General features: G+C 48.3%; 1 protein-coding gene across 1 annotated transcript in view; it reads left to right on the top strand.

Moving 5' to 3' along the window:
• The window catches only part of CPAMD8 (C3 and PZP like alpha-2-macroglobulin domain containing 8), a 133978-nt gene that overhangs the window by 60382 nt on the left and 45836 nt on the right, over window positions 1-27760 (top strand). The window contains exons 19-23 of the mRNA XM_032170053.2: window positions 7794-7856; window positions 14060-14291; window positions 18885-19038; window positions 20280-20410; window positions 27533-27584. Coding sequence (XP_032025944.1) covers window positions 7794-7856; window positions 14060-14291; window positions 18885-19038; window positions 20280-20410; window positions 27533-27584 — 632 coding nt within the window. The remainder of the gene's footprint in view (window positions 1-7793; window positions 7857-14059; window positions 14292-18884; window positions 19039-20279; window positions 20411-27532; window positions 27585-27760) is intronic.

The following is a 27760-nucleotide window of genomic DNA, read 5'->3' as shown; positions in this document are numbered from 1 at the left end:
CATTCAGCATGATATTGGCTGTGGGTTTGTCATAAATAGCCCTTATTATTTTGAGATATATTCCATCAATACCTAGTTTATTGAGAGTTTTTAGCATGAAGGGCTGTTGAATTTTGTCGAAGACCTTTTTTTTTTTTTTTGAGATGGAGTCTCGCTCACTCTGTTTCCCAGGCTGGAGTGCAGTGGTGCGATCTTGGCTCACTGCAAGCTCTGCCTCCTGGGTTCACACCATTCTCCTGCCTCAGCCTCCTGAGTAGCTGGGACTGCAGGTGCCCGCCACTACGCCCAGCTAATTTTTTGTATTTTTAGTAGAGACAGGGTTTCACCATGTTAGCCAGAATGGTCTCGATCTCCTCACCTTGTGATCTGCCTGCCTCGGCCTCCCAAAGTGCTAGGATTACAGGTGTGAGCCACCGTGCGTGGCCCGAAGACCTTTTTTGCATCTATTGAGATGATCGTGTGGTTTTTGTCAATGGTTCTGTTTATGTGATGGATTTCGTTTATTGATTCGTGTACGTTGAACCAGCCTTTTCATCCCAGAGTTGAAGCCGACTTGATTGTGGTGGATAAGAAGCTTTTTGATGTGCTGCTGGATTTTGTTTGCCAGTATTTTATTGAGGAATTTTTGCATCGATGTTCATCAAGGATATTGGTCTAAAATTATCTTTTTTTTGTTGTGTCTCTGCCAGGCTTTGGTATCAGGATGATGCTGGCCTCATAAAATGAGTTAGGGAGGATTCCTTCTTTTTCTATTGATTAGAATAGTTTCAGAAGGAATATTATCAGCTCCTCTTTGTACTTCTGGTGGAATTCAGCTGTGAATCCTTCTGGTCCTGGACTTTTTGACAGACTTTTTTTTTTTTTCGAGACATGGTCTCGCTCTGTCACCCAGGCTGGAGTGCAGTGGCGTGATCTCAGCTCACTGCAACCTCCACCTTGTGGGTTCAAGCAATTCTCTACCACAGCCTCATGCGTAGCCAGGATTACAAGGGCCCACGACCACACCCAGCTAACTTTTTTGCATTTTTATTTTAGTAGAGACAAGGTTTCACCATCTTGGCCAGGCTGGTCTTGAACTCCTGACCTCATGATCTACCCGCTTCGGCCTCCCAAAGTGCTGGGATTACAGGCATGAGCCACTGTGCCAGGTCAGGTCCTGGACTTTTTTTGGTTGGTAGGCTATTAATTATTGCCTCAATTTCAGAGCCTGTTATTGGCCTATTCAGAGATTCACCTTCTTCCAGGTTTAGTCTTGGGAGGGTGTATGTGTCCTGGAATTTATCAATTTCTTCTAGATTTTCTGGTTTATTTGCGTAGAGGTGTTTATAGTATTCTCTGATGGTAGTTTATATTTCTGTGGGATTGGTGGTGATATCCCCTTTATCATTTTTTATTGCGTCTATTTGATTCTTCTCTCTTTTCTTCTTTATTAATCTTTCTAGTGGTCTATCAATTTTGTTGATCTTTTCAAAAAACCAGCTCCTAGATTCATTGATTTTTTGAAGGGTTTTTTGTGTCTCTATCTCCTTCAGTTCTGCTCTGATCTTAGTTATTTCTTGCCTTCTGCTAGCTTTTGAATTTGTTTGCTCTTGCTTCTCTAGTTCTTTTAATTGTGATGTTAGGGTGTCGATTTTAGATCTTTCCTGCTTTCTCTTGTGGGCAATTAGTGCTGTAAATTTCCCTCTACACACTGCTTTAAATGTGTCCCAGAGATTCTGGTATGTTGTGTCTTTGTTCTCATTGGTTTCAAAGAACATCTTTATTACTGCCTTCATTCTGTTATTTACCCAGTAGTCATTCAGGAGCAGGTTGTTCAGTTTCCATGTTGTTGTGTGGTTTTGAGTGAGTTTCTTAATCCTGAGTTCTAATTTGATTGTGCTGTGGTCTGACAGACAGTTTGTTGTGATTTCTGTTCTTTTACGTTTGCTGAGGAGTGCTTTACTTCCAATTATGTGGTCAATTTTAGAATAAGTGTGATGTAGTGCTGAGAGAATGTATATTCTGTTGATTTAGGGTGGAGAGTTCTGTAGATGTCTATTAGGTCTGCTTGGTGCGGAACTGAGTTCAAGTCCTGAATATCCTTGTTAACCTTCTGTCTCATTGATCTGTCTAATATTGATAGTGGGGTGTCAAAGTCTCCCATTATTATTGTGTGGGAGTCTAAGTCTCTTTGTAGGGTCTCTAAGGACTTGCTTTATGAATCTGGGTGCTCCTATATTGCATGCATATATATTTAGGATAGTTAGCTCTTCTTGTTGAATTGATTCCTTTACCATTATGTAATGGCCTTCTTTGTCTCTTTTGATCTTTGTTGGTTTAAAGTGTTTTATCAGAGACTAGGATTGCAACCCCTGCCTTTTTTTTGCTTTCCATTTGCTTGTTAGATCTTCCTCCATCCCTTTATTTTGAGACTATGTGTGTCTCTGCACATGAGATGGGTCTCCTGAATACAGCACACTGACGGGTCTTGACTCATTTTCCAATTTGCCAGTCTGTGTCTTTTAATTGGGGCATTTAGCCCATTTACATTTAAGATTAATATTGTTATGTGTGAATTTGATCCTGTCATTATGATGTTAGCTGCTTATTTTGCCCATTAATTGATGCAGTTTCTTCATAGCATCGGTGGTCTTTACAATCTGGCATGTTTTTGCAGTGGCTGGTACTGTTTGTTTCTTTCCATGCTTAGTCCTTCCTTCAGGAGCTCTTGAAAGGCAGGCCTGGTGGTGGCAAAATCTCTCAGCATTTGCTTGTCTGTAAAGGATTTTATTTCTCCTTCACTTATGAAGCTAGTTTGGCTGGATATGAAATTCTGGATTGAGAATTCTTTTCTTTAAGAATGTTGAATATTGGCCCCCACTCTCTTCTGACTTGTGTAGAGTTTCTGCCAAGAGATCTGTTAGTCCGATGGGCTTCCCTTTGTGGTTAACCCGACCTTTCTTTCTGGCTTCTCTTAACATTTTTTCCTTCATTTCAACTTTGGTGAATCTGACAATTATGTGTCTCGGGGTTGCTCTTCTTGAGGAATATCTTTGTGGTGTTCTCTTTATTTCCTGAATTTGAATGTTGGCCTGCCTTGCTAGGTTGGGGAAGTTCTCCTGGATAATATCATGAAGAGTGTTTTCCAACTTGATTCCATTCTCTCCATCACTTTCAGGTACACCTATCAAACGTAGATTTGGTCTTTTCACATAGTCTCATATTTCTTGGAGGCTTTGTTCATTTCTTTTTACTCTTTTTTCTCTAACCTTGTCTTTTTGCTTTATTTCATTAATTTGATCTTCAGTCACTGATACCCTTTCTTCTACTTGATCGAATCGGCTATTGAAGCTTGTGCCTGTGTCACAAAGTTCTCGTGTCATGGTTTTCAGCTCCATCAGGTCATTTAAGGTCTTCTCTATGCTGTTTATTCTAGTTAGCCATTCATCTAACCTTTATTCAAGGTTTTTAGCTTCCTTGCAATGGGTTTGAACGTGCTCCTTTAGCTCAGAGACGTTTGTTATTACCGACCTTCTGAAGCCTACTTCTGTCAGTTTGTCAAAGTCATTCTCCGTCCAGCTTTGTTCCATTGCTGGCAAGGAGCTACTATCCTTTGGAGGAGAAGAGGCGCTCAGGTTTTTAGAATTATCAGCTTTTCTGCTCTGGCTTCTCCCCATCTTTGTGGTTTTATCTACCTTTGGTCTTTGATGTTGGTGACCTACAGATGGGGCTTTGGTGTAGATGTCCTTTTTGTTGATGTTGATGCTATTCCTGTCAGTTTTTCTTCTAACAGTCAGGTCTCTCAGCTGCAGGTCTGTTGGAGTTTGGTGGAGGTCCACTCCAGACCCTGTTTGCCTGCATATCACCAGTGGAGGCTGCAGAACAGCAAATATTGCAGAACAGCAAATATTGCTGCCTGATCCTTCCTCTGGAAGCTTCATCCCAGAGGGGCACCCGCCTATATGAGGTGTCTGTCGGCCCCTACTGGGAGGTGTCTCCCAGTTAGGCTACATGGGGGTCAGGGACCCACTTGAGGAGGCAGTCTGTCTGTTCTCAGAGCTCAGATGCCATGCTGGGAGAACCACTGCTCTCTTCAGGGTTGTCAGACAGGGATGTTTAAATCTGCAGAAACTGTCTGCTGCCTTTTGTTCAGCTATGCCCTGCTCACAGAGGTGGAGTCTACAGTGGCAGTAGGCCTTGCTGAGCTGCAGTGGGCTCCGCCCAGTTCAAGCTTCCCAGCCACTTTGTTTACTTACTCAAGCCTCAGCAATGGTGGACGTCCCTCCCCCAACCAGGCTGCCACCTGGTAGTTCGATCTCAGACTGCTGCGCTAGCAGTGAGCAAGGCTCTATGGGCGTGGGACCCACCCAGCCAGGCACGGGAGAGAATCTCCTGGTCTGCTGATTGCTAAGAACATGGGAAAAGCTCAGTATTTGGGCGAGAGTGTCCTGTTTTTCCAGGTGCAGTCTGTCCCGGCTTCCCTTGGCTAGGAAAGGGAAATCCCCTGACCCTTTGTGCTTCCCGGGTAAGGTGACACCCCACCCTACTTTGGCTCATCCTTCATGGGCTGTACCCACTGTCCAACCAGTCCAATGAGATGAACCAGGTACCTCGGTTGGAAATGCAGAAATCACCTGTCTTCTGTGTCGATCACACTGGAAGCTGCAGACTGGAGCTGTTCCTATTTGGCCATCTTGGAATGGCCCCAACGTATTTTTTTAACCATGTAAATATGGTTAACATTTTTTTCAAGCAGTAGAAGAGGATATATAATGAAATTTAAGTCTCCTTCCCACCCCCAGACCCTCCATTCCCTTCTTCAGAAGCAATCATGCTGAATAATTTTTTTTTTTTTTTTGAGGAGGAGTCTCACTCTGTTGCCCAGGCTGGAGTGTGGTACTGGGATCTCAGCTCACTGCCTTCCATGTTCAAGTGATACTCCTGTCTCAGCCTTCTGAGTAGCTGGGATTACAGGCCTGCACCACCAAACCCGGGTAATTTTTGTATTTTTAGTAGAGAGGGGGTTTCACCATGTTGGCCAGGCTGGTCTCGAACTCCTGACCTCCAGTGATCCACCCACCTCAGTCTCCCGAAGTGCTGGGATTACAGGTGTGAGCCATTGTTCCCAGCGTGAATAATTTCTTAGATATTCTTCTGTGCATATGTAGGATTAAAAAAAAACAAATAGAAGAATACCATAATGTCATTTTGTACATTTCTTTTGAAAGTTAACGATAAGTCTTGGAAATCAATCCATATCAGTAAATGCATGTTTACCTCACTCTTTGTTTTTGCAAATATATAATAGTCCACCAATGAATATACTATCATTTGATTAGCCAGTCCTCCTAATGATGGAGATTTGGACTATTTGCTAATTTTCATAGTGCCACGATGAACCACTCCATCTCTCTGTCTTTGCACACATGTCTGTGGTTGTTTCCAGGGTCTGCTCCTAGGAGAGGTGTTGATGGTTGAAAGGATAGGAGCATCTTTATTTTTGCCAAATTTTGAGAAGCCTTTTTTTTTTTTGAGAAAGGAGAAGGAGCAGCCTTTGAGGAGGGTGAACTGTGAGGCTTCTGAGGCTCAAACAAGAATGCATGAAGGCACTCCTTAGGAAACAGAGGATGAGTGAGCAGGAGGTGGAGAGTTCAGTGTGATGACGAGGATGAATGTGGTAAAACCCAGGGAGGGAAATTAGCAAAGGGAGGGACATAGGGTGGCCCCTGCAGGCCTTTATCCCTTCTGCATCCAGGAGAGTAGGCACGACTGTTTAAAGATGGACTCTGCCAAGCCTTTGATACCTTGCTTCTACTATTCTTAAGTAGAATGTTAACCCTGCCAGGTAAAAGAATTAACAAATTACATCCTTGAACAGACACTTTTCAAAGAAGACACACATGCAGCCGGGCGTGGTGGCTCACGCCTGTAATACCAGCACTTTGGGAGGCTGAGGTGGGTGGATCACAAGGTCAGAAGTTCGAGACCAGCCTGGCCAATATGGTGAAACCTCATCTCTACTAAAAATACAAAAATTAGCCAGATATGGTGGTGGACGCCTGTAATCCCAGCTACTCGGGAGGCTGAGGCAGCAGAATCGCTTGAACCTGGGAGGCGGAGGCTGCAGTGAACCGAGATTGTGCCATTGCACTCCAGTCTGGGCAACAGAGAGAGACTCCATCTCGAAAAAAAAAAAAAAAAAAAGAAAATATGCATGCAGCCAACAAGCATATGAAAAAAAGCTCAATGTCACTGAACTAGAGAAATGCAAATCAGGCCAGGCACAGTGGCCCACAGCTGTAATCCCAGCACTTTGGGAGGCCGAGGCAGGTGGATCACTTGAAGTTGGGAGTTTGAGACCAGCCTGGTCAACATGACAAAACTCCATCTCTACTAAAAATACAAAAATTAGACGGGCGTGGTGGCACACCTGCAATTCCAGGTGTAATTCAGGATGCTGAGGCACGAGAATCACTTGAACCTGGGAGGTGGAGGTTGCAGTGAGCAGAGATTGCACCACTGCACTCCAGCCTGGGTGACAGAGTGAGACTCTGTCTCAAAAAAAAAAAAAAAAAAGGAAATGCAAATCAAAACCACAATGAGATGCCATCTTATGCCAGTCAGAATGGCCATTATTAAAAAGTCAACAAATAAGCTGGGCGCAGTGGCTCATGCCTGTAATCCAGAACTTTGGGAGGCAGAGGCAGGTGGATCACCTGAGGTTGGGAGTTCAAGACCAGCCTGACCAACATGGTAAAACCCTGTCTCTACTAAAAATACAAAATTAGCTGGGTGTAATGGCAGGTGCCTGTAATCCTAGCTACTCGGGAAGCTGAGGCTGGAGAATCTTTTGAACCTGGGAGGCAGAAGTTGCAGTGAGCTGAGATCGTGCCATTGCACTCCAGCCTGGGTGACAGAAGGAAACTCCATCTCAAAAAAAAAAAAAAAAGTAAAAAAATAACAGATGTGGGTGAGGTAGTGGAGAAAAGGGGATGCTTATGCACAGTTGATGGGAGTGTAAATTAGTTCAACCATTGTGGAAAGCAGTGTGGTGATTCCTCAGAGAGCTAAAAACAGAACCACCATTTGAGCCAGCAATCCCATTACTGAGTATACACTCAAAGGAATATAAATCATTCTACCATAAAGACACATGCACACAAACGTTCACTGCAGCACTATTTACAATAGCAAAGACCTGGAATCAACCTAAATGCTCATCAATGACAGATTGGATGAACAAAATGTGGTACATAAATACCATGGAATACTATGCAGCCATAAAAAAGAACAAAATCATGTCTTTTGTGGAAACATGGATGGAGCTGGAGGCCATTATCCTTAGCAAACTAATGCTGGAACAGAAAACCAAATACTGCATGTTCTCATAAGTGGAAGCTAAATGATGAGAACACATGGACACAAAAGGGGGAACAGACACAGGTCTACTTGAGGATAGGGGATGGGAAGACAGGATCAGAAATAATAACTATTGGGCACTAGGCTTAGTATCTGGGTGATGAAATAATCTGTACAACAAACCCCCATGACACGTTTACCTATGTAACAGACCTGCACATGTACTTGTGAACCTAAAGTTTTTAAAAAACAAGTTATGTCCTTATCAAGTAGATTGTTAACCCTGCCAGGTAAGAGAATTAACATGTTATATCCCAGTGAAGTACAATGTTAACCCTTCCAGGTAAAATAAATTAACACGTTATATCTGATCAAATAGAATGAGAAGCTGCTAGGTTCACATAAGATTTGTTATGTTCATGAAACCTTAATCATTTCTTTTTTTATTTTCATAGAACAGAGAAGAGAAAAAGGACTTTCTTCCCCGAAACATGGATTTGGCATTGTCTCAACATCAGGTACATTAAGATTTCTTTTCTGTGCTGACTTTGCCGGTTGACTGAAAGGCACTCATGTGAGTCCAGAGAACCCCTGGTGGGACGGGCAGGCCTGATACCAACATCTGAGTAAGACACTGGGCATCTTTTTCTAACACATAAAACTTCAAGCCATGAAGCCAGCCTTGAGTCCCACTGCACATTTGGACGTTTGCCTGTGAAATATGAAATGCAAGGGCTTTGTGCCTCTTACAACTCCCTCTTGGGGTAACTCTATCTGCTCTGTTTGTATAACGAACTCATTAAAATGATTACAGCTCCCTGGAACATGAACTTGATTCCACCTACCCCCCACTCCTTGCTCCTTGGGGGACTACAGCTCTTGCTCAAAAAACAGGATGCCTTTCTCAACACATTTCCTTTCTGCATTTTTCCCCCGTTTAGTTCTCTTTGAAGCAGGAGTGCAGGCACCCCTTTTCTGCTAGATGCAATTGACTTTTTTTCTTGCAATGCTCAGCATTAGAGCACCAATGACACTAGTAAAAAGTTGCAGTGGCGTGCCCCGGCAAACCAGTTTGGCATGAAAACTGACTCTTGGTCCAGCCCGGGCCAGCAGGTGGGCTGACTGCTGGAGCCATGCCCTTCTTCCAGGCACACGGTGCTGTAGCAAGTGCTTGGCAGAGCCAGGCATGTAGCTGGGGGCCCCTCAGGCTGCTTTGGGGGATGTGCATGTCCTCATCATGGGAAGGTTTGACTGCTGATCAGAACACATCCAGGTCACTGTGTTTTGCTCTGGGGGCCCAGCTGTAAGACAGGCTATCTGTCCATCATCATTCAAATGTATCTACTTTCTGGATGTCTGGCGAGAGCTTTTTTTATTGTTAAACATTTTTTTCAATTTATTTTTATTAGGGCTGGGTGCGGTGGCTCACGCCTGTAATCCCAGCACTTTGGGAGGCCAAGGCGGGTGGATGACGAGGTCAGGAGATCGAGACCATCCTGGCTAACATGGTGAAACCTCATCTCTACTAAAAATGCAAAAAATAGCCGGGCATGGTGGTGGGCGCCTGTAGTCCCAGCTACTCGGGAGGCTGAGGTAAGAGAGTGGCGTGAACCCAGGAGGCGGAGGTTGCAGTGAGCCGAGATGGCGCCACTGCACTCCAGCCTGGGCAACAGAGCAAGACTCCATCTCAAAAAAAAAATTATTTTTATTTTATTTTACTTTATTTATTAGAGTTGGGATCTCGCTCTGTCACCCAGGCATCATAGCTTACCGCAGCCTCAGACTCCTGGGCTCAAGCTATCCTCCCACCTCAGCCTCCCGAGTTGCTGGGACTACAGGCATGCACCAACACACCTGGCTAATTTTCATTTAAAAAAATTATTTTGGCTAGGCACGGTGGCTCACTCCTGTAATCCCAGCACTTTGGGAGGCTGAGGGGGGCAGATCTTGAGGTCAGGAGATCTAGACCATTCCGGCCAACACAGTGAAACCCCGTATCTACTAAAAATACAAAAAATTAGCCAGACGTGGTGGCAGGCGCCTGTAGTCCCAGCTACTTGGGAGGCTGAGGCAGGAGAATGGTGTGAACCCGGGAGGCAGAGCTTGCAGTGAGCCGAGATTGCACCACTGCACTCCAGCCTGGGTGACAGACCGAGACTCCGTCTCAAAAAAAAAAAAAATTATTTCATAGAGATGGGGTCTCTGTATGTTGCCCAGGCTGGTCTGAAACTCCTGGCCTCAAGTGATCTTCCTGTCTTGGCCTCTCAACGTGCTAGAATTACAGGTGTGAGCCACTGCTTCTGGCCCGGATGTTTCTGATGTTAAGGATAGTCCCTTGAATAAGGCAGACAGAGTCCCAGCACTCATAACATTTTCATTGTAGCTAGAGTAGACAGGTGCCTAAAGAGCCATCATGGTGCAGTGGGGTTAATCTTCTCCTGGAAGGCAGGGCATGGAGCTTGGGAGGCAGAGAAAGATGGTGGAATCCTTTGGAAAAGCCAGAGAGGGTCCTCAATGTAGGGCCCAAGCTGAGTCCCACCATATGAATAAGCAAGAAAGGGAAGGGTGCAGCAAATGCTGCAAAGTAGGAGAGGCTGGTGGATTTCCACATGGTTGAAATGAGATGGAAGGAGCTGAGGAGGATGCAGAGGGTATGAGACCATGTGGGCTGTGCTGGGGTAGGGTTGGGGGTGCAGGTGTGGAGAGCCAGGGATGGAGCCAGGGATTCGGGATTTAGGATTTGGGATGTTCTCTCTCCTCTCTTGTTGGCTGGAGCAAGGATGAATCAGGGGGCACAGATCTGAGACCAGGGAGGAGGTTCCTGCTGGACCCAAAAGGGGACTGGTCAGCTCTCTTTTAAACCACACCCGTTTAAAGGTGGGGTATGGTGGCTTATGCCTGTAATCACAGCACTTTAGGAGGCCCAGGCGGGAGGTTTGCTGGAGCCCAGGAGTTCAAGACCAGCTTGGGCAACATAGCAAGGCCCCATCTCTAAAAAAAAATTTTTAAATTAGCCAGGTGTGGTGGCACATGCCTGTGGTCCCAGCTACTTGAGAAGCTGAAGTGGGAGGATCGCTTGAGCCCAGGAGGTTGAGGCTGCAGTGACACGAAATCGCACCACTGCACTCCAGCCTGGGCTACAGAGTGAGACGTTGTCTCAAAAAGGGAAAATGATTCAAAAATGAATTGGTTTAAAAAATTATGGTGAAATACTTAACATAAAATGTATGATCTTAACCATTTTTAAGTGTATAGTTCAGTGGTATTAAGGACACTCATGTTATTGTGCAAATATCACCACCACCCATTTCTGTGACTCCTTTCATCTTACAAAACTGACACTCTGTCCCATTAAACACTCACTCCCCTCTCCTCCCTTCCCCCAGCTCTTAGCAACAACCCCTTCTGTCTCTGAGTTTGACTATTCTAGGGACCGCCTATAAGTGGAATCATGTAGTATTTGTCATTTTATGACTGGCTTATTTCAATGAGCATAGTGTCCTCAAGGTTCATCTGTGTTGGAGAATCCATGTCAGAATTTCCTTCCCTTTTTTTTTTTTTTTTTGAGAAGGAGTCTTGCTCTGTCACCAGGCTGGAGTACAGTGGCACAATTTTGGCTCACTGCAACCTCTGCCTCCAGGGTTCAAGTGATTCCCCTGCCTCAGCCTCCCAAGTAGCTGGGACTACAGGCACATGCCACCATCCCCAGCTATGTGTGTGTGTGTGTGTGTGTGTGTGTGTGTGTGTGTGTGTGTGTGTGAGACGGAGTCTTTCTCTACTGCCCAGGCTGGAGTGCGGTGGTGAGATCTTGGCTCACTGCAAGCTCTGCCTTTTGGGTTCACGCCCTTCTCCTGCCTCAGCCCCGAGTAGCTGGGACTACAGCTGCCCACCACCACTCCCGGCTAATTTTTTGTATTTTTAGAAGAGGGGGTTTCACCATGTTAGCCAGGATGGTCTCGATCTCCTGACCTCGTGATCCGCCCGCCTTGGCCTCCCAAAGTGCTGGGATTACAGGCGTGAGCCACTGTGCCCAGCCAATGCCTGGCTAATTTTTTGTATTTTAGTAGAGACGGGGTTTCACCATGTTGACCAGGATGGTCTCGATCTCCTGAAGTGCTGGGATTACAGGCGTAAGCCACCATACCCGGCTTCCTTCCATTTTAAGATTGAATAATATCCCATTGCATGGATTCCCTCATTTTGTTTATCCATTTATTTTCTGTCAATGGACACTTGAGTTGCTTCCACCTTTTGGCTATTGTGAATAATGCTGTGAACATGGGTATACAAATATCCCTTTGAGACCCTGCTTCCCATCCTTTTGGGTATATACCCAGAAGTAGAATTGCTGAATCATGTAGTAATTCTATGTTTAATTTTTTAAGGAATCTCCAGACTAATTTGCACAGCAGCTGCAGGGTTTTACATTTCTACTAACAGTGTACCAGGGTTCCAGTCTAACCACATCCTCACAAACACTCGCTATTTTCTTTCTTTCTTCTTTCTTTCCTTCCTTCCTTCCTTCCTTCCTTCCTTCCTTCCTTCCTTCCTTCCTTCCTTCTTTCTTTTCTTTCTTTCTTTTTTCTGAGATAGAGTCTCGCTCTGTCACCCAGGCTGGAGTGCAGTGGTGCAATCTCAGCTCACTGCACCCTCCGCCTCCCAGGTTCACACAATTCTCCTGCCTCAGCCTCCCAAATAGCTGGAACTACAGACGTGTGCCACCACACCTGGCTACTTTTCGTATTTTTAGTAGAGACAAGGTTTCACCCACTACTTCTGGGTATATACTCAAAAGAATGGGAAGCAGGGTCTCAAAGGGATATTTGTATACCCATGTTCACAGCATTATTCACAATGGCCAGACTCCTGACTTCAAGTGAACCACCCATCTCGGCCTCCCAAAGTGCTGGGATTATAGGCATGAGCCACTGTGCCCAGCCTTTTTTCTTTCCTTTTCTTTTTTAATATCCTAATTAAATACATGAAGTGGTATCTCATTGTAGTTTTTATTTGCATTTCCCTAATGACTAGTGATGTTGAACATCTTTCATGTATTTATCAGTCATTTGTCTATTTTCTTTGGAGAAATGTCTATTCAAGTAATTTGCCCATTTCTGAATTGTGTTGCTGTTTTTATTATTGAGTTTCAGGAGCTCTCTATATATTCTGGGTATTATTTCGTTATCAGATATATGACTTCCAAATATTTTCTCCCATTGGGTTGACTTTTTACTCTGTTGACAGTGCCCTTTTTTTTTTTGATACAGGGTCTCACTCTGTCACCCAGGTGTTCAAGTGATCCTCCAATCTCAGCCTCCCAAGTAGCTGGGTCTATAGGTGCACACAACCACTCCTGGCTAAATTTTTAAATTTTTTGTAGAGATAAGGTCTTGCTGTATTACCCAGGCTGTTCTCAAACTCCTGGGCTCAAGTGATCCTCCTTCCTCAGCCTCCTGAAGTGCTGGGATTACAGGGGTAAGCTACCATGCCAGCCCTTGAATAGTGTCTTTTGATGCTCAAAATTTTGTAGTTTTCATGAAGTCCAACTTGTCTACTCTTTTTTTTTTTTTTTGCCTGTACCTTTGTTTTCATATCCATGAAATCATTGTCAAACCCAATGTCATGAAGCTTTTGCCCTGTTTTCTTCTAATAGTTTTATAGTTTTAGTTTTTACTTTTAGGTCATGGATTCATTTTTGAGTTAACTTTTGTATATGGTGTTAGGTGAGGTCCAAATTCATTCTTTTGCTTATGGATGTTTGCTTTTTCTAGCAGTATTTGTTAAAAAGGTTGTCTTTTCCCTAAAGTATCTTGATGCCCGTGTCGAAAATCATTTGACTATGTTGTCAAGGTTTATTCCTGGGCTCTCTATTTGATTCCGTTGGTCTGTATGTCTGTCTTTATGCCAGTAACACATTGATTTGATTATGGTAGCTTTGTGGTAAGTTTCGAAGTGTGAACTTGCCAGCTTTATTCTTCTGTTTTCTTTGTTTGGCCACCAGAGTCCCTTGAGATCCGTGTAAAATCTCAAGGTGGAGTTTTCTATTTCTGCAAAATAAAATAAAATAAGATAAAATAAAAAGTCGTTGGGCTTTATGATAGAGGTTCCATTGAATCTATAGATCACTTTGGGTAGTTTTGACATTTTAACAAGTCTTCCGATCCATGAACATGGGATATGTTTTCATTTATTTATGTCTTTTTTGTCTTTTTAAATTTCTTTCAATAATCTTTTTTTGTGTGTGTGTGACAGGGATCTCACTCTGTTGCCGAGGCTGGACTGCAGTGGTGGGATCACAGCTCACTGCACCCTCGACCACCTGGGCTCAAGTGAATCCTCCACCTCAGCCTCCTGAGTGGCTGGGCCTACAGGCATGTGTCACTACACCCACCTAATTTTTTAATTTTTTGTAGTGACAAGGTCTCATCTTCTTGCCCAGGGTGGTCTGGAACTCCTGGGCTCAGGCAGTCTCCCACCTCGGCCTCCCAGAGTGCTGGGATTACAGGCATGAGCCACTGCACCCAGCCCATGTTTTCTATTAGAGTCAGGGCTGAGAGACAGTTGTTTCCTGTTGCCGCTTTTGTGATGCCTTCAATCCTTGTTTCTAAGCTCTTAGGGTGCCTCTCTGAGCCCTGCAGCCTGGGTCATCCATGCCCACTTGCCCCCCCAAGGCATGGCCCTGGAGAAGGGCCCCCCATCATGGCTGTCTGTCTCTCCGCAGTGACCCATCTGGTGAGGAGACACTCAGTGTGAAGGTCCCGGACTCCATCACCAGCTGGGTGGGTGAGGCCATGGCCCTGTCCACCTCTCAGGGCTTAGGCATTGCCGAGCCCTCCCTGCTGAAGACCTTCAAGCCCTTCTTCGTGGACTTCACGCTCCCCCATCTCATCATCCGTGGGGAGCAAGTCAAGATCCCACTCAGTGTCTACAACTACATGGGCACCTGCGCCGAGGTACTCAGCCCCCCAAATACATAGCCTTCCTCCATTCAGTGGGAAGTTGGGACTGCATTGGTGCTATAAAGGAGGCAGGGGTGGGACAGTGCTGGCTTGGGGGATTTAGGAGGGCGAGAGCCTCTATGATGTTGGGGAGGCAGGGATGGGTGGGCTTAGCCTGGGGGGCTTTGGGGAGGATGCGTCATCTGTGCTGTCAGGGAGGCAAGAGTGGGATGAGATCAGCCTCTGATTTACCAACCGTTGAAGCCGGGTGGGGAGGAGGTGGGGATGCATGTGTGTGAGTGAGAGGGACTTGGTGTAAATGGAGCTGTCGTCCCTGACTCCCTGGCCTAGCAAGGGCATGCCTGGACTGGTATCATATATGATAGCATGGAGCTTTCTCTGTAAATCGCCAGATAGGAAATATTTCCGTCTTTGCCGGCCATACAATCCCTGTGGCAGCGACTCAACTCAGCCCTTATAGCATAAAAGCAACCTAGATGATCTCTTACCTGAACAGATGTGGCTGTGTTCCAATAAAGCTTGATTTCTAGACACTGAAATCTGAACTCCATAGAATTTTCACGTGTCACAAAATAATCATTCTTCTTTTAATTTTTTTCCCTCCTGACCATTTGAAAAAGATGAAAACCATCTTTAGCTTGTGGGCCCCACAGAGACAGGTGGTGGATCTGGTTTGGCCTGTGGGTCTTAATTCGCAGACCCCCCACAAGGTACCAGGAAATCCTGGTGGTGAACAGAGAGGGTGCTTGGAATCCCGGTTTATACTCATAGAGCTGCTGATCTTGGGCACGTTATTCAATCTGTTGGTGTGTCGGACCCTCACTGGGGGCTAAAGGGTTAAATGAGTTAGTCTCAGTAGACACTGAGAACATTAAGCAGGGCTGTTTTTTGATGATGTTATTGGGATTCCAGTGTCTGCCAGAGGTGTGCAGTGAAGGCCAAAGCTCTCTCTTGGAGGCGGCAGGAAAGGCTGCTGTCCTAGTCTCCTTGGGCTGGTAAGGTAGCCCAAACCAGGTGGCTTAAAACAACAGAAATGTATTGTCCCACAGTTCACGAGAAGAAGCGTGAAGGCAAAGTGTCATCAGGGCTGGTCCCTTTTGGAGGCTCTGAGGGAGAATCTGTCTATGCCTTTCTTTCTCTCTCTCTTTTTTTTTTTTTTTTTTTTGAGACAGGGTCTTACTCTATTACCCAGGCTGGAGTGCACTGGTACAATCACAGCCCACTGCAGCCTCGACCTCCTGGGTTCAAGCAATCCCCCCTACTCAGCCTCTCAAGTGCTAATTATTTTATTTCATTTTCGTAGAGATGGCATGTTGCTCAGGCTCGTCTCAAATTCCTGGCCTCAAGTGACCCTCCCACCTCGGCCTGCCAGAGTGCTGGGATTGCAGGCATGAGCCACTGAACTCGGCCCCTCTCTCCCTCTCTCTTGGCTTCTGGTGGCTTGTGACAGTATCAGAAGACCCCGTCACCCAGGATGTGAGATCCAAGCTCAACCTTGGAGTGAAGTGGTTTGTGTTTAGATCCCACTCACTCAGTTTTGGTGGGGCATGTAATTCTGCAGCTGGTGCTGGGCTGACAATTTTACTTGCATTTTTTTTTTTTCTTTGAGGCAGGGTCTTGCTCTGTCGCCCAGGCTGGAGTGCAGTGGCGTGATCTTGGCTCACTGCAACCTCCGCCTCCCGGGTTCAAGCGATTCTCCTGCCTCAGCCTCCTGAGTAGCTGAGATTACAGGCGCCCGCCACCACGCCTAGCTAATTTTTGTATTTTTAGTAGAGACGGGGTTTCACTATGTTGGCCAGGCTGGTCTCAAACTCCTGACCTTAAGTCATCTGCCTGCCTTGGCCTCCCAAAATGCTGGGATTACAGGCATGAGCCACCATGCCCGGCCACCTTCATCATCTCATCAAGCTCCTGTGTGGGCTGAGGAAGAAGGGTCTGTGATGGAATCGTTCACCATTAGGAAGCTCAAAGAAGCATTGTCATGGGTTCAGGAGCCTCCAGGGAGTGAGTGGCAGAGCTGTGTGTTAGAATCAATGTCTACGGGTGCCGGGACAGCCCAGAAAAGGGGAAGTCCCCCTGAATCTGAGAGTCTGCAGGTGATGTTTGAGTCAGGCATCGGGGCGGGAAGGGCATTCGCAAAAAGGGAACAGCATGTCCAAGCAACAGAAGCAGGAGGCAGCTTGACCTTTCCTGGGTCCTGCCTGAGACACAGTTTGGCTTGGCTTTGGGGTCTGGTCAGGGAAGATGGAAAAGCAGGTGAGGAGGAAGAGAAGGAGGAGGTCAGAGGCTCCTGCCATTGTCTGGGCAAGAGGCAAGGAGGCAGGAAGCAACCAAGGCAGCGGTCACGGGGTGGCTTCGGTGAGGGATAAATGGGAGGTGTTAGACTCAGAATGGCCAGGTAGTGGTGCCCAGCATCCTAGCTTCAGTCCTAACCTTTCCAATCCATCCTTTACGGTTCTTTTTATATGGATTATGGTTGGGAGGAATAGGATCTCGGTTTCCAAAAGAAAGAATACACACAGACTATGCCCTGACCTGTAGGGTGGCCCCTAAAGGGAGGCTTCCCTCTGAAACCTGTGAGCAGAATCCCCAGGTGTCCAGCTTGGCTCTGAGCGCATGCTGGGGTCTAGCTTTTCCAGTAGGAAGAAGGAAGTCCTGCTGGGCAGCGTATGTGCTTAAGGACCACCCCAGCTCGTATGACCATCCCCAAGATGGAGAAAACAGACCCATTCAGACCCTCCAGTGGGGAGCGCTGGTCATTTCACTCAGGACCTGGAAAATGGCTCACTGACACTGTTGAGTTTCTTTCTTTCTCCTTCTTTCCTCCCTCCCTCCCTCTCTCTCTCTCTTTCTTTCTTTCTTCCTTCCTTCCTTTCTTTCTTTCTCCCTCCCCTCCCCTCTCCCTCTCCCTCCCCCCCTCCTCCCCTCCCCTCCCCTCCTCCCCTCCCCTCCCCTCCCATCCCCTCCCCTTCCATTCCCCTCCCTTCTCCTCCCTTCCCCTCCCTTCCCCTCTCTTTCCCTCTCTTCCCCTCCCTTCCCCTCCTTTCCCTTCCTTTCCCCTTCTTTCCTTTTCTTCTTCTTTTGATGGAGTCTCGCTTCGTTGCCCAGGCTGGAGTGCAGTGGTGTGATCTCAGCTCACTGCAACCTCTACCTCCTAGGTTCAAGGATTCCTCTGCCTCAGTCTCCTGAGTAGCTGGGATTACAGGTGCCCACCACTACGCCCAGTTTTCAGTAGAGACGGGGTTTCCCCATGTTGGCCAAGCTGGTGTCAAACTCCTGACCTCAGGTGATCTGCCCACATCGGCCTCCCAAATTGCTGGGATTACAGGTGTGAGCCACCGCACCTGGCCTCTTTCTTTCTTCCTAGGAAAATGCTACCTCGAGGGGGATGTGGGGATTCCTGATGTGCACCCTGCAGCAGCCATTGGCTCTCAGATCTAGCTGGGCCTTTCCTTTGGCAGGATTCAGGACTCTATCACACGTGCCACTTCACATTTTCCCCGCATCCTTCCCTCCACGTCACACCTGCAGCCTCTGTGCCAGCCCTTGGGTGGGACAACATTCTGAGGCTCAGCAATCACTCATGTCTTGATTAGCCATTTCTTTAGTTCCTAGCGGGGCACCCAGTAGGTGCTCCATATATGCTGGTTGGAGAAATGGATGTGGAGCAAAGATTTCCTCTTAGATGGAGGGGTTGCAAACGTGCTTGCATATGCACCCACAGTGCACATGCACACACTCCGCGAAATGCACACACATGCACACAGAGACCAGTATGTGTGAGCATGCACATGATGCACCTGCACACATCGTCATGGTATACATATGCACATGTACATGCGTGATACATATATACACATGCCATGCTTGCAATCCATACACAGACATGCACATGGAGACCCATGCATGCATCCATAGCACCTGTGTGCCCATATAGGCACACACATGCATGCAGAAACTAGCATGCCCATACAGACACACACACAAATGCATGTCCACATGCCTTCACCCGGTAGATGCACATGTGTGCACATGCATGCATGCACATGTGTATGCAATCTGTGCTTGCATACATGCACACACTTGTGCACCCAGGGACACATGCATTCACAGCACACATACGCACATGAATACACACACACGTGCACACACAGAGCTGTACTCTGACATCATGGAGCTGCACGGTTGGAGAGAGGGTCAGGAGAGGCACTCTGTGTACCTGCTGTGGGAGAGGTTACATCCCTCTGGAGTCCCGGAGTGGATGGACATGCAGGAGAGGCAGCCCTGGCTGGAACTGGCAGCTTCAGTCCGTGGGAGATCTGGACCTGTGAGGATACGGAGGGCTGTGGGGAGGAGAGGGCTCACAGCAAGTCAGATGGGCATGAGAAGGCCAAGTGGGGCACCAGACAGCAGAGGGTAGTTTGTTCTGATCGGAAATAGAAAGGGGACCTTCCCAGGGGGAGCATGGCACTTTGAGAGGCTGACAAGTCTGGTGTGTGCAGTGAGTGGTGGGATGTGTGTTGGGCCTCGAGGCACTGGGAGGGGGCCTGGATTCCAGGCACCATGAGCCAATGTCACCCTCTGCAGGTGTACATGAAGCTCTCGGTTCCCAAGGGCATCCAGTTTGTTGGGCATCCTGGCAAACGCCATCTGACCAAGAAGATGTGTGTGGCCCCTGGGGAGGCTGAGCCCATCTGGGTCGTTCTGTCCTTCAGTGACCTGGGGCTGAACAACATCACAGGTGAGGGCACCACAGTTCTTGGGGTGTCCCCCCTCTCCACGCCGTGAAAGGGTCCTGGCATTGACCCCAGTTGGGGATGAGGGGTGGATGGGGCAGCAGGTAAGGTCAGGACTGTCCCAAGGAAAATGGGACAGCAACTGGGGCAAGCAGAACAGAAGGAATGGGCCCAGGAGGAGTGGGGAGGCAGGCCCTGGGGTCTCACCTGTTGGGGGAGCTGGGCTCTTAAGGTGTCAACCCAGTGTAGCACACACACATGCAGACATGCCTACACACACAAATCCACACACACACCCACGCACACATGTGTAGACATGCATACACACACACAAACCAACACATACACACCCACATGTGTAGACATGCCTATACACACAAATGCACACACACATGCTCACATGTGTAGACATGCATACACACACACAAATCCACACACACACACCCCCACATGTGTAGACATTCATACCTATACAAACAAATCCACACATACACATGCCTGCATGTGTAGACATGCATACACACACACAAATCCACACACACACTGCCCACATGTGTAGACATGCATACACACACAAACAAATCCACACATGCACATGCCTGCATGTGTAGACATGCATCACACACAAATACACACACACAGACACATTCCTGCACATGCAGACATGCATACACACACACAAATCCATACACACACACATGCCCACATGTGCAGATATGCATTGCACACGCAAACCTGTACAAACACATGCACACATGCACACACACGCACACACATGCACACATGCATCTATACATATAAACTTGTACACACAAACATGGAAAAATGCACCTACATGCATATACACACAAACACATGTACAGATACACACATGCATATGCACACACAAATTTGTACACACACAAATGCACACACATGCATATGCACACACAAACTTGTACATACAAGCACACACAAATGCACACACAAACTCGTACACACAAATGCACACATGTGCATATGCACAAACTCGTACACACAAGCACATGCACAAGTGCATGCATACGCACACATGAGCCTGTACGTTCAAACACATGCATACATGTGCAGACATACACACGTGCATGCATGCACACATCTGCATATACACACGCACATGCGCACACACACATATGCATGCATGCACATCTGGGATGAGGATAGGGATGAGACAGCCCCCATCTTGGGTGGAGACCTGTTCTGAGACCAAGACATCAAATTTCTGCAGCCAAAGCCCTTGCTTACGGAGACACAAATTGCTGCCGGGATGGGAGGTCCAGCAAACACCCTGAGGAGAATCACGCCGACAGGAGGGTCCCCATCGGGGTGGATCACGTGAGGCGCAGTGTGATGGTTGAGGTAAGGCCGTGTCCTCATCTCTGGTGCTTAGCCAGGGCCTCATTCCTTCAGCCGTGAAGCTGGGGCCAGCTGGAGTGTGTGGTCTGAGGCTGAGCCAGGGCCTGGGCAGCCTTCACCAGTTGTGCTTGAGAGCTCAGGGTGCCTGGACTTTGGGGTACTTCCTCGTTGGAGGATCATGGTGGTCCGGTCCCTCCCTAAAGTGCAGAGCGGGCTTTGGTGAAGCAGCCTGGGACTCTTCAGGGGCTGCAGCAAGTGCCCCCTGACCCCTGGGTGAACTATTTAGGAAGACCATGTCCCTCATCTCGTGCTTGTCATAGGCATTTGTGGGGACCATGACTCAGCATTTGGGGCATTGTCGTTGGATGGCCTGTGTAGGAAGGACACAGAGCCGCAGGGGGCAGAGGCAGGCTCCAGGATCTCACAGACCCCCGGCTGTGAATCTAGGATTGGCCACTTACCCATGGTCTCAGGAAACATCCTGCCTTTCCAGCCCCGCGCCGTAAGACAAGAGGGGCTCACCTTCATAAGACCGGGTGGGAAGCCAGAGATGACACACAGATGTCTCCGGGCTGAGCGTGCAGTAGCCACCATGCCTCATCTTTTCTTGGCTGCTTGGACACATCAGAGCCCTACTGAGGCTCCATTTGGTGCTGCACCAACAGCAGCCCCTAACAGCAGCCCCAAGGGTCTCACATTCCCCAAAGGCCCAGCTGCAAACAGCTGCTCTCCCTCCCTGCTGGGATCCTGCTGGCCCTGAACACAAGTGGCTTCTGTCAGCACCAGGAGTCATGTGCCCAATGGGCAGAACTCCGGAGCGGTGACAGTGGACAGGTCATCGCTGTAGTGTCGTTGATGTGATGTGATGGATTCCTCGGGGACAAGAGTGCTGTCAGGTGGGGACCGAGATCTCTGTGAGCCAGCAGGATGGGATGGTCCAGATGGGGAAATGCAGAGACCCCCGGTCACCCTTTGCCCAGCCAGGGCATCCTCCCTGGGCCATAGCCTGCCTTCCTAAGGCCCAAGAAGGAGGCAGTGAGCCCCTCTGAGCTGCAGAACCTGGAGGCCTGGTGTTCCTGCCTCCTCCCCTTACAGAAGGGATTTCTCAATGCACGCAGAGGGACTCTTGAGGGTCTCCTTCCCTGGAGCCTTTCCTCCCATCCATGCCACAGAACTGTCTCTGCACCTGCAGTATCCACTTGTCCGGCTTCCTGGAGGCAGCTCTGGGGAAAGATATAGGCATCAGAAGACTTGAAATGTTAATGCAAAAGATGAAGCTACAATTAGAAAAGCAATTTATGAAACAAGAGGCACCAGAATGTGTGGCTTGATAAAGCATCAAAATGGTCCTCCTGCCTCTTCTCACTAGAGGGCTGTGGGCGCCACCGGCTGAGCTGGACTTAGGAGCAAGAAGCTGAATAGGATGCATGGGCTGGTGGGGAAGCATCACCTGTGCACGGCCCATTACGGGCGCTGTACCAGGGTGGGGATGGCTTGGCAGGTGCAAGGAGTATGGACACCGCTCTGCCTTGCTCCCCTGCTGGCCTGCAAGGGGATTATGATCCTCCATGTCTGCTGGGAGGTTGAGAGTTTTCAATCATCTCCACGTGAATTTCACTTCATTGAAATTCCAAGGAGCAAAGAGGAGGCAGAAATAATTCGGGCCTCACTGGAGTGATAGGAGGGCTGGCCAGCCAGGGAGTGGGCTCTGGAGTGAGAGCCCCAGATTTGGATGGAACCACTGGATGGTTAAATGAGAGTGTCGGTGGAAAGCCTCTCATGGTGTCTGGCCTGTCTACTGAAGACTCATGTGCTGTTGTCACACAGGCATTTATAACAGTCAACTGGGGAATCCCAGACCAAAGTCAGGGATACACTTTCTATTTTAGGAAATGTCCATCAGCTGATGAATTAGAGAAATGAATGTGGGTCACTGAAATGTGATTCCCTCAGTGGAATATTATTCAGCTGTGAAGGGCCGGGTGCAGTGGCTCACACCTGTAATCCTCATGCTTTGGGAGGCTGAGGCAGGAGGATGGCTTGAGGCCAGGAGTTGGAGGCTGCAGTGAGCTATGATTATACCACTATACTCCAGCCTGGAAAACAGAGCCAGACCCTGTCTAAATAAATGAATAAATAAATAAAGCACTGATCCATGCTACAACGTGGATAAACCTAGAAAACGTGATACTGAGTGAAAGAAGACAGACACAGGCCAGGCACGGTGGCTCACACCTGTAGTCTCAGCACTTTGGGAGGCCAACGTGGGCAGATCACCTTAAGTCATGAGTTCGAGACCAGCCTGGGCAACATGGCAAAACCCTGTCCCTACTAAAAATACAAAAATTAGCTGGGCATGGTGGCACACACCTGTCGTCCCAGCTCCTCAGGAGGCTGAGGAGGGAGGATTGCTTGAGTCCAGGAGGTGGGAGTTACAGTGAGCAACAGAGGGACTCTGGTGACACTGCACTCTAGCCTGGGCGACAGAGCCAGACCCTGTCTCAAAAAAAAAAAAAAAATCAAACACAAAAGGCCACATGGTGTATGATTCAATTTATATGAAATGCCCAGAACAGGCAAATCCAGAGAGGCCGAAAGGAATGAAACACAGATCTGTACTACAAGGTTGAAGAAATGCCCAGCCAGGGCTAGTATTCATGGCGTCATGCCGGCTCCACGTTCTGAGATCTGGCCCCAAGCCGGAAAGGGCACAGAGAAAAAGGAGGTTGGAACCAGGATGGACAAGTGCAGCCCGAGATGGGCTAATGCTCAAGGAGCAAACCCAAGCCACGGCAGAGGGGCAGAGTGGAAGAGATGGGCATCACTGAGGAAGCCGGCTGTGGGGTCCTCTGTGGGCTGAGTCAGCAGAGGTTTCTTGGGACCCAGAAACCATGAGGAGCCCCTGGATTTGTGCCCAGGGTCCCAGCCAATGGTCAGCCAGAGGCACAGTGCATCCTTGTTATATTAGTTTGTTCTTACATTGCTATAAAGAAATACCTGAGACTGGGTTATTTATTAATTTATTTATATTACTACTAGTTTTTGGGATGGAGTCTCACTCTGTCACCCAGGCTGGAGTGTAGTGGTGCAATCTCAGCTCACTGCAACCTCCACCTCCCAGGTTCAAGTGATTCTTCTTTCTCAGCCTCCTGAGTAGCAGGGACTACAGGCGTGCACCACCACACCTGGCTGATTTTTGTATTTTTAGTAGAGACGGGGGTTTCACCATGTTGGCCAGGTTAGTCTTGAATTCCTTGAATTCCCTATTCCTTGAATAGACCTCAGGTGATCCACCTGCCTCGGTCTCCCAAAGTGCTGGGATTACAAACATGAGCCACCATGCCTGGCCATGACTGGATAATTAGGAAAGAAAAGAGGTTTAATTGGCTCACAGTTCTGTAGGCTGTACAGGAAGCATGGCTGGGGAGGCCTCAGGAAACTTACAATCATGGCAGGAGGTTGAAGGAGAAGAAGGCGTGTCTTACATGGCTGGAGCAGGAGGAGGAGGGAAGGGGGAGGTGCTTCACAGTTTTGTGGTTGTTGTTTTGAGATGGAATCTCGCTCTGTTGCCAGGCCAGAGTGCAGTGGCGTGATCTCAGCTCATTGCAACCTCCACCCCCCTGGTTCAAGCTAGTCTCCTGCCTCAGCCTCCCGAATAGCTGGGATTACAGGCACCAGCCACCACGCCCAGATAATTTTTATATTTTTAGTAGAGACGGGGTTTCACCATGTTGGCCAGGATGGTCCCTATCTCTTGACCTCATGATTCGCTCACCTCGGCCTCCCAAAGTGCTGGGATTACAGGCATGAGCCACCGTGCCCAGCTGCTTCACAGTTTTAAACAACCAGATCTCATGAGAACTCACTCATTATCATGAGAACAGCAAGGGGGAAATCTGCCCCCATGATCCAATCGCCTTCCACCAGGCCCCTCTTCCAACATCGAGGATTACAATTCAACATGAGATTTGGGTGGGGACACAAATCCAAACCATATCACTCACTACCAGCGGAATGGATCTGGTTCTGTCTCTATGGGTTTGCCCACTGGACATTTTGTATCAATGGAATCATACAACATGTGGCCTTTTGAGTCTGGCTTCTCTCATTCAGCACAGTGTGTTCAGGGTTTATCCACGGTGCAGCATGGATCCATGCTTGCTTCTATGGCTCAATCATATTCCATTGGATAGATGGACCACATTTTCTTTATCCATTCACCTATGGTGGACATTTGGGTTATGCACAATTTTTAGGATTATGCAACTGTTAAAAAGCTACCATGAGGCCAGGCACAGTGGCTCATGCCTGTAATCCCAGCACTGTGGGAGGCCGAGGCAGGTGGATCACCTGAGGTTGGGGAGTTCGAGACCAGCCTGACCAACATGGAGAAACCCCATCTCTACGAAACAATACAAAAAATTAGCCAGGCGTGGTGGCAGGCGCCTGTAATCCTAGCTACTCGGGAGGCTGAGACAGGAGAATTGCTTGAACCTGAGAGGCAGAGGTTGCAGTGAGCCGAGACTGTGCCACTGGACTCCAGTCTGGGCGACAGAGCGAGACTCCATCTCAAAAAAAAAAAAAAAAGCCACCCATGGGTTACAATGGCCTGGCCCTGCCCATTGCTCCAAATCCCTTTCCCAACAAGGGGCCAGGCTGGTAGACAGGGGGTTACCGAGGCCTAAGCAATGCTTCTGGGGCCTTCCCTGGTGCCCCCTAGCTTAGCAGATGACCTGTGGGCTCCACATCGGGCCTAGCAGGTGTGAGATGAAATCCTGGCAGGTGGACGGCTCGGTGTAGCCTGAGATGGTGTCTTCAGCCTCTCAGCACCAACCCTGGGAAGTTTACTAGGAAGTGGATGTGAGTGGGGACAAGCATCTCCTGGACTCATCAGTATAGACACATGACAATTTCAAGGAGAGCTTTGGAATGAAAGTAGGTAAGGATGAGAAAATATAACAAGAACTGACCGTCAGTAGCACTGAGAAGACTCCAGACCCCTTCTGAAGCATGATAACCCCGTCACAAGGTGAGGTTGGGGGTCTTTATCCCCATCTTAGAGATGATGAAATGGGGGCCCAGAGAGGTTGAGTGAGTGGCCCTAAGCCAGTCAGCAGGAATGGTTGTATTAGGATTCACCAGAGAAACAGAAATCCCACCCCCACACATACATAGAATGAGATTTGTTATATACACACACTCCCACACATACATCTGTAGGACACGTTTATCATAAGGTACTGGCTCATGCGCTTATGGAAGCCGAGAAGTTTACAAGCTGCCCTCTGCAAGATAGAGACCCAGGAGGCTGGGTGTGGTGGCTCACACCTGTAATCCTAGCACTTTGGGAGGCCGAGGCAGGCAGATCACCTGAGGTCAGGAGTTCGAGACTAGCCTGGCCAACATAGTGAAACCCTGTCTCTACTAAAAGTAGAAAAATTAGCTGGGCCTGGTGGTGGGTGCCTGTAATCCCCACTACTCAGGAGGCTAAGGCAGGAGGATCACTTGAACTCAGGAGGCGGAGGTTGCAGTGAACTGAGATCGCACCATTGCACTCCAGCCTGGGCAACAGAGTGAGACTCCATCTAAAAAAAAACAAAAACAAACAAAAAAACCCCAAAACAACAACAACAACAACAACAACAAAAAGCTAAAGACCCAGGAAAGCCAGTGGTGTAGCTGGAAGGCCTGAGAGCTGGAGAACCAATGGTGTAGATTCCAGCCCAGGTGTGAAGGCCTGGGAACCAGGAGCAGGAGAATATCGATGTGCCAGCTCAAGCAGTTGGGCAGAGAGTGGAACCAATCTTCCTCTGTCTTGTTGTATCAGGAGGCGCTCAACAGCTTGGATGGTGCCCACTCACATTGGAGAGGGCCGTGGGCCCTACTCAGTCCTCCAACACCAATGATGATCTCTTGCGGAAGCACTTCCTGGACACGCCCAGATAGAGTGTTTAACCAGCTAACTGGGCATCCCGGAGCCCAGTCCAGTTGACACCTAAAATTGGCCATCCTAGGCTGGGCGCAGTGGCTCATGCCTGTAATCCCAGCACTTTGGGAGGCCGAGGCAGGCGGATCGCTTGAGGTCAGGAGTTTGAGACTAGCCTGGCCAACATGGCAAAATCCCGTCTCCACCAAAAATATAAAAAATTAGCCTGGCATGGTGGCATGTGCCTGTAGTTCCAGCTACTTGGGAGGCTGAGGCATGAGACTTGCTTAAACCCAGGAGGCAGAGATTTCAATGAGCTGAGATCACTCACACCACTGCACTCCAGCCTGGGTGACAGAGTGAGACTCTTTAGATAGATAGATATAGATAGATAGATAGATAGATAGATGATGATAGATAGATAGATAGATAGATAGATAGATAGATAGATAGATAGATGATAGATAGATAAATAAATAAATAAATAAATAAAATTGACCATCCTAATGGGGAAGGGGCTGCCAGGCCACCTGGCTGCACCTGCCCCATGTTAACCCTTTGAGGTCTGATCCTAGGGCCCCCACAGGGGCCGTGTTGGTCGGACCAAGTTCCACAAGGTGTAGGGGTTTAAATTCTGGGCATCCCTTTTTAAGAGACTGAGACAGCTGCCTTCCGGTATTTGGGGTCATCCATAGAAGAAGCAGAAATGAGAACCCAGATGGAAGAGACAGGAGACAAGAGATGTGGTGGACAGACAGTGGGATGGAGACTCGTCCTTGGCAGATGCAGGAGCCCCCGTCACAGTGCTCACAGATGTCAAATGAGGCCTCAGAACCTGGCTCGTTTGTCCTCATGATGTCCCCTGCCCAGAGGGAGATGGGAGGAAGTGGGTGGCTGGGAGGGTAGGGTAGGGGTGTGGGCCCCATGACAAGTTTAGAAGCAGTTGGTGAGTTTCTTTTGGCCAGCAAGGGGGAGCAGCCTCAGTTTCCCCATTGGTGGGAGCCTGGGAAGTGAGCGGCCCTATCCTACTCCAAGCACCTGTGATCTTGGTGTGACCTTGCTGATACCACGTAAACCCTGGAAGCACAATTATGTGGTCTGGACTTGAAGTCATTGCTGTGGGAGAGCCAGCTGCTCCGCTGAGCTGACCATCCCCCTCACCGCCCCAGCACTCAGTTCTCCTTGTTTCTTTGTTTCAGGCCGAAGGAGTCCCCCGGGCGTACACCTACAGCGCATTCTTCTGTCCCAGTGGTGAGTCCCCCATGCCCATCCTGCTCAGGTGTGGCCACCTGGCTGGGTCAGGACTTTGGCCTTCCCCCTTTCCCACACTGTGGGGGCTGTCCCGCTGCAAAGTGAGCACCTGCCCTTCCCGGGGGAAGGGGGCACTGTGGTTTAGGAAGAGCGATGTCCCAGCTGGTGACAGGCGG

The sequence above is a fragment of the Hylobates moloch genome, unplaced genomic scaffold (genome assembly GCF_009828535.3).
Source record: "Hylobates moloch isolate HMO894 unplaced genomic scaffold, HMol_V3 SCAFFOLD_12, whole genome shotgun sequence".
In the NCBI taxonomy this organism is placed as follows: domain Eukaryota; kingdom Metazoa; phylum Chordata; class Mammalia; order Primates; family Hylobatidae; genus Hylobates; species Hylobates moloch.
The sequence above is the reverse complement of the archived record's forward strand: the minus strand, read 5'-3'. Positions and strand labels throughout refer to the sequence as shown.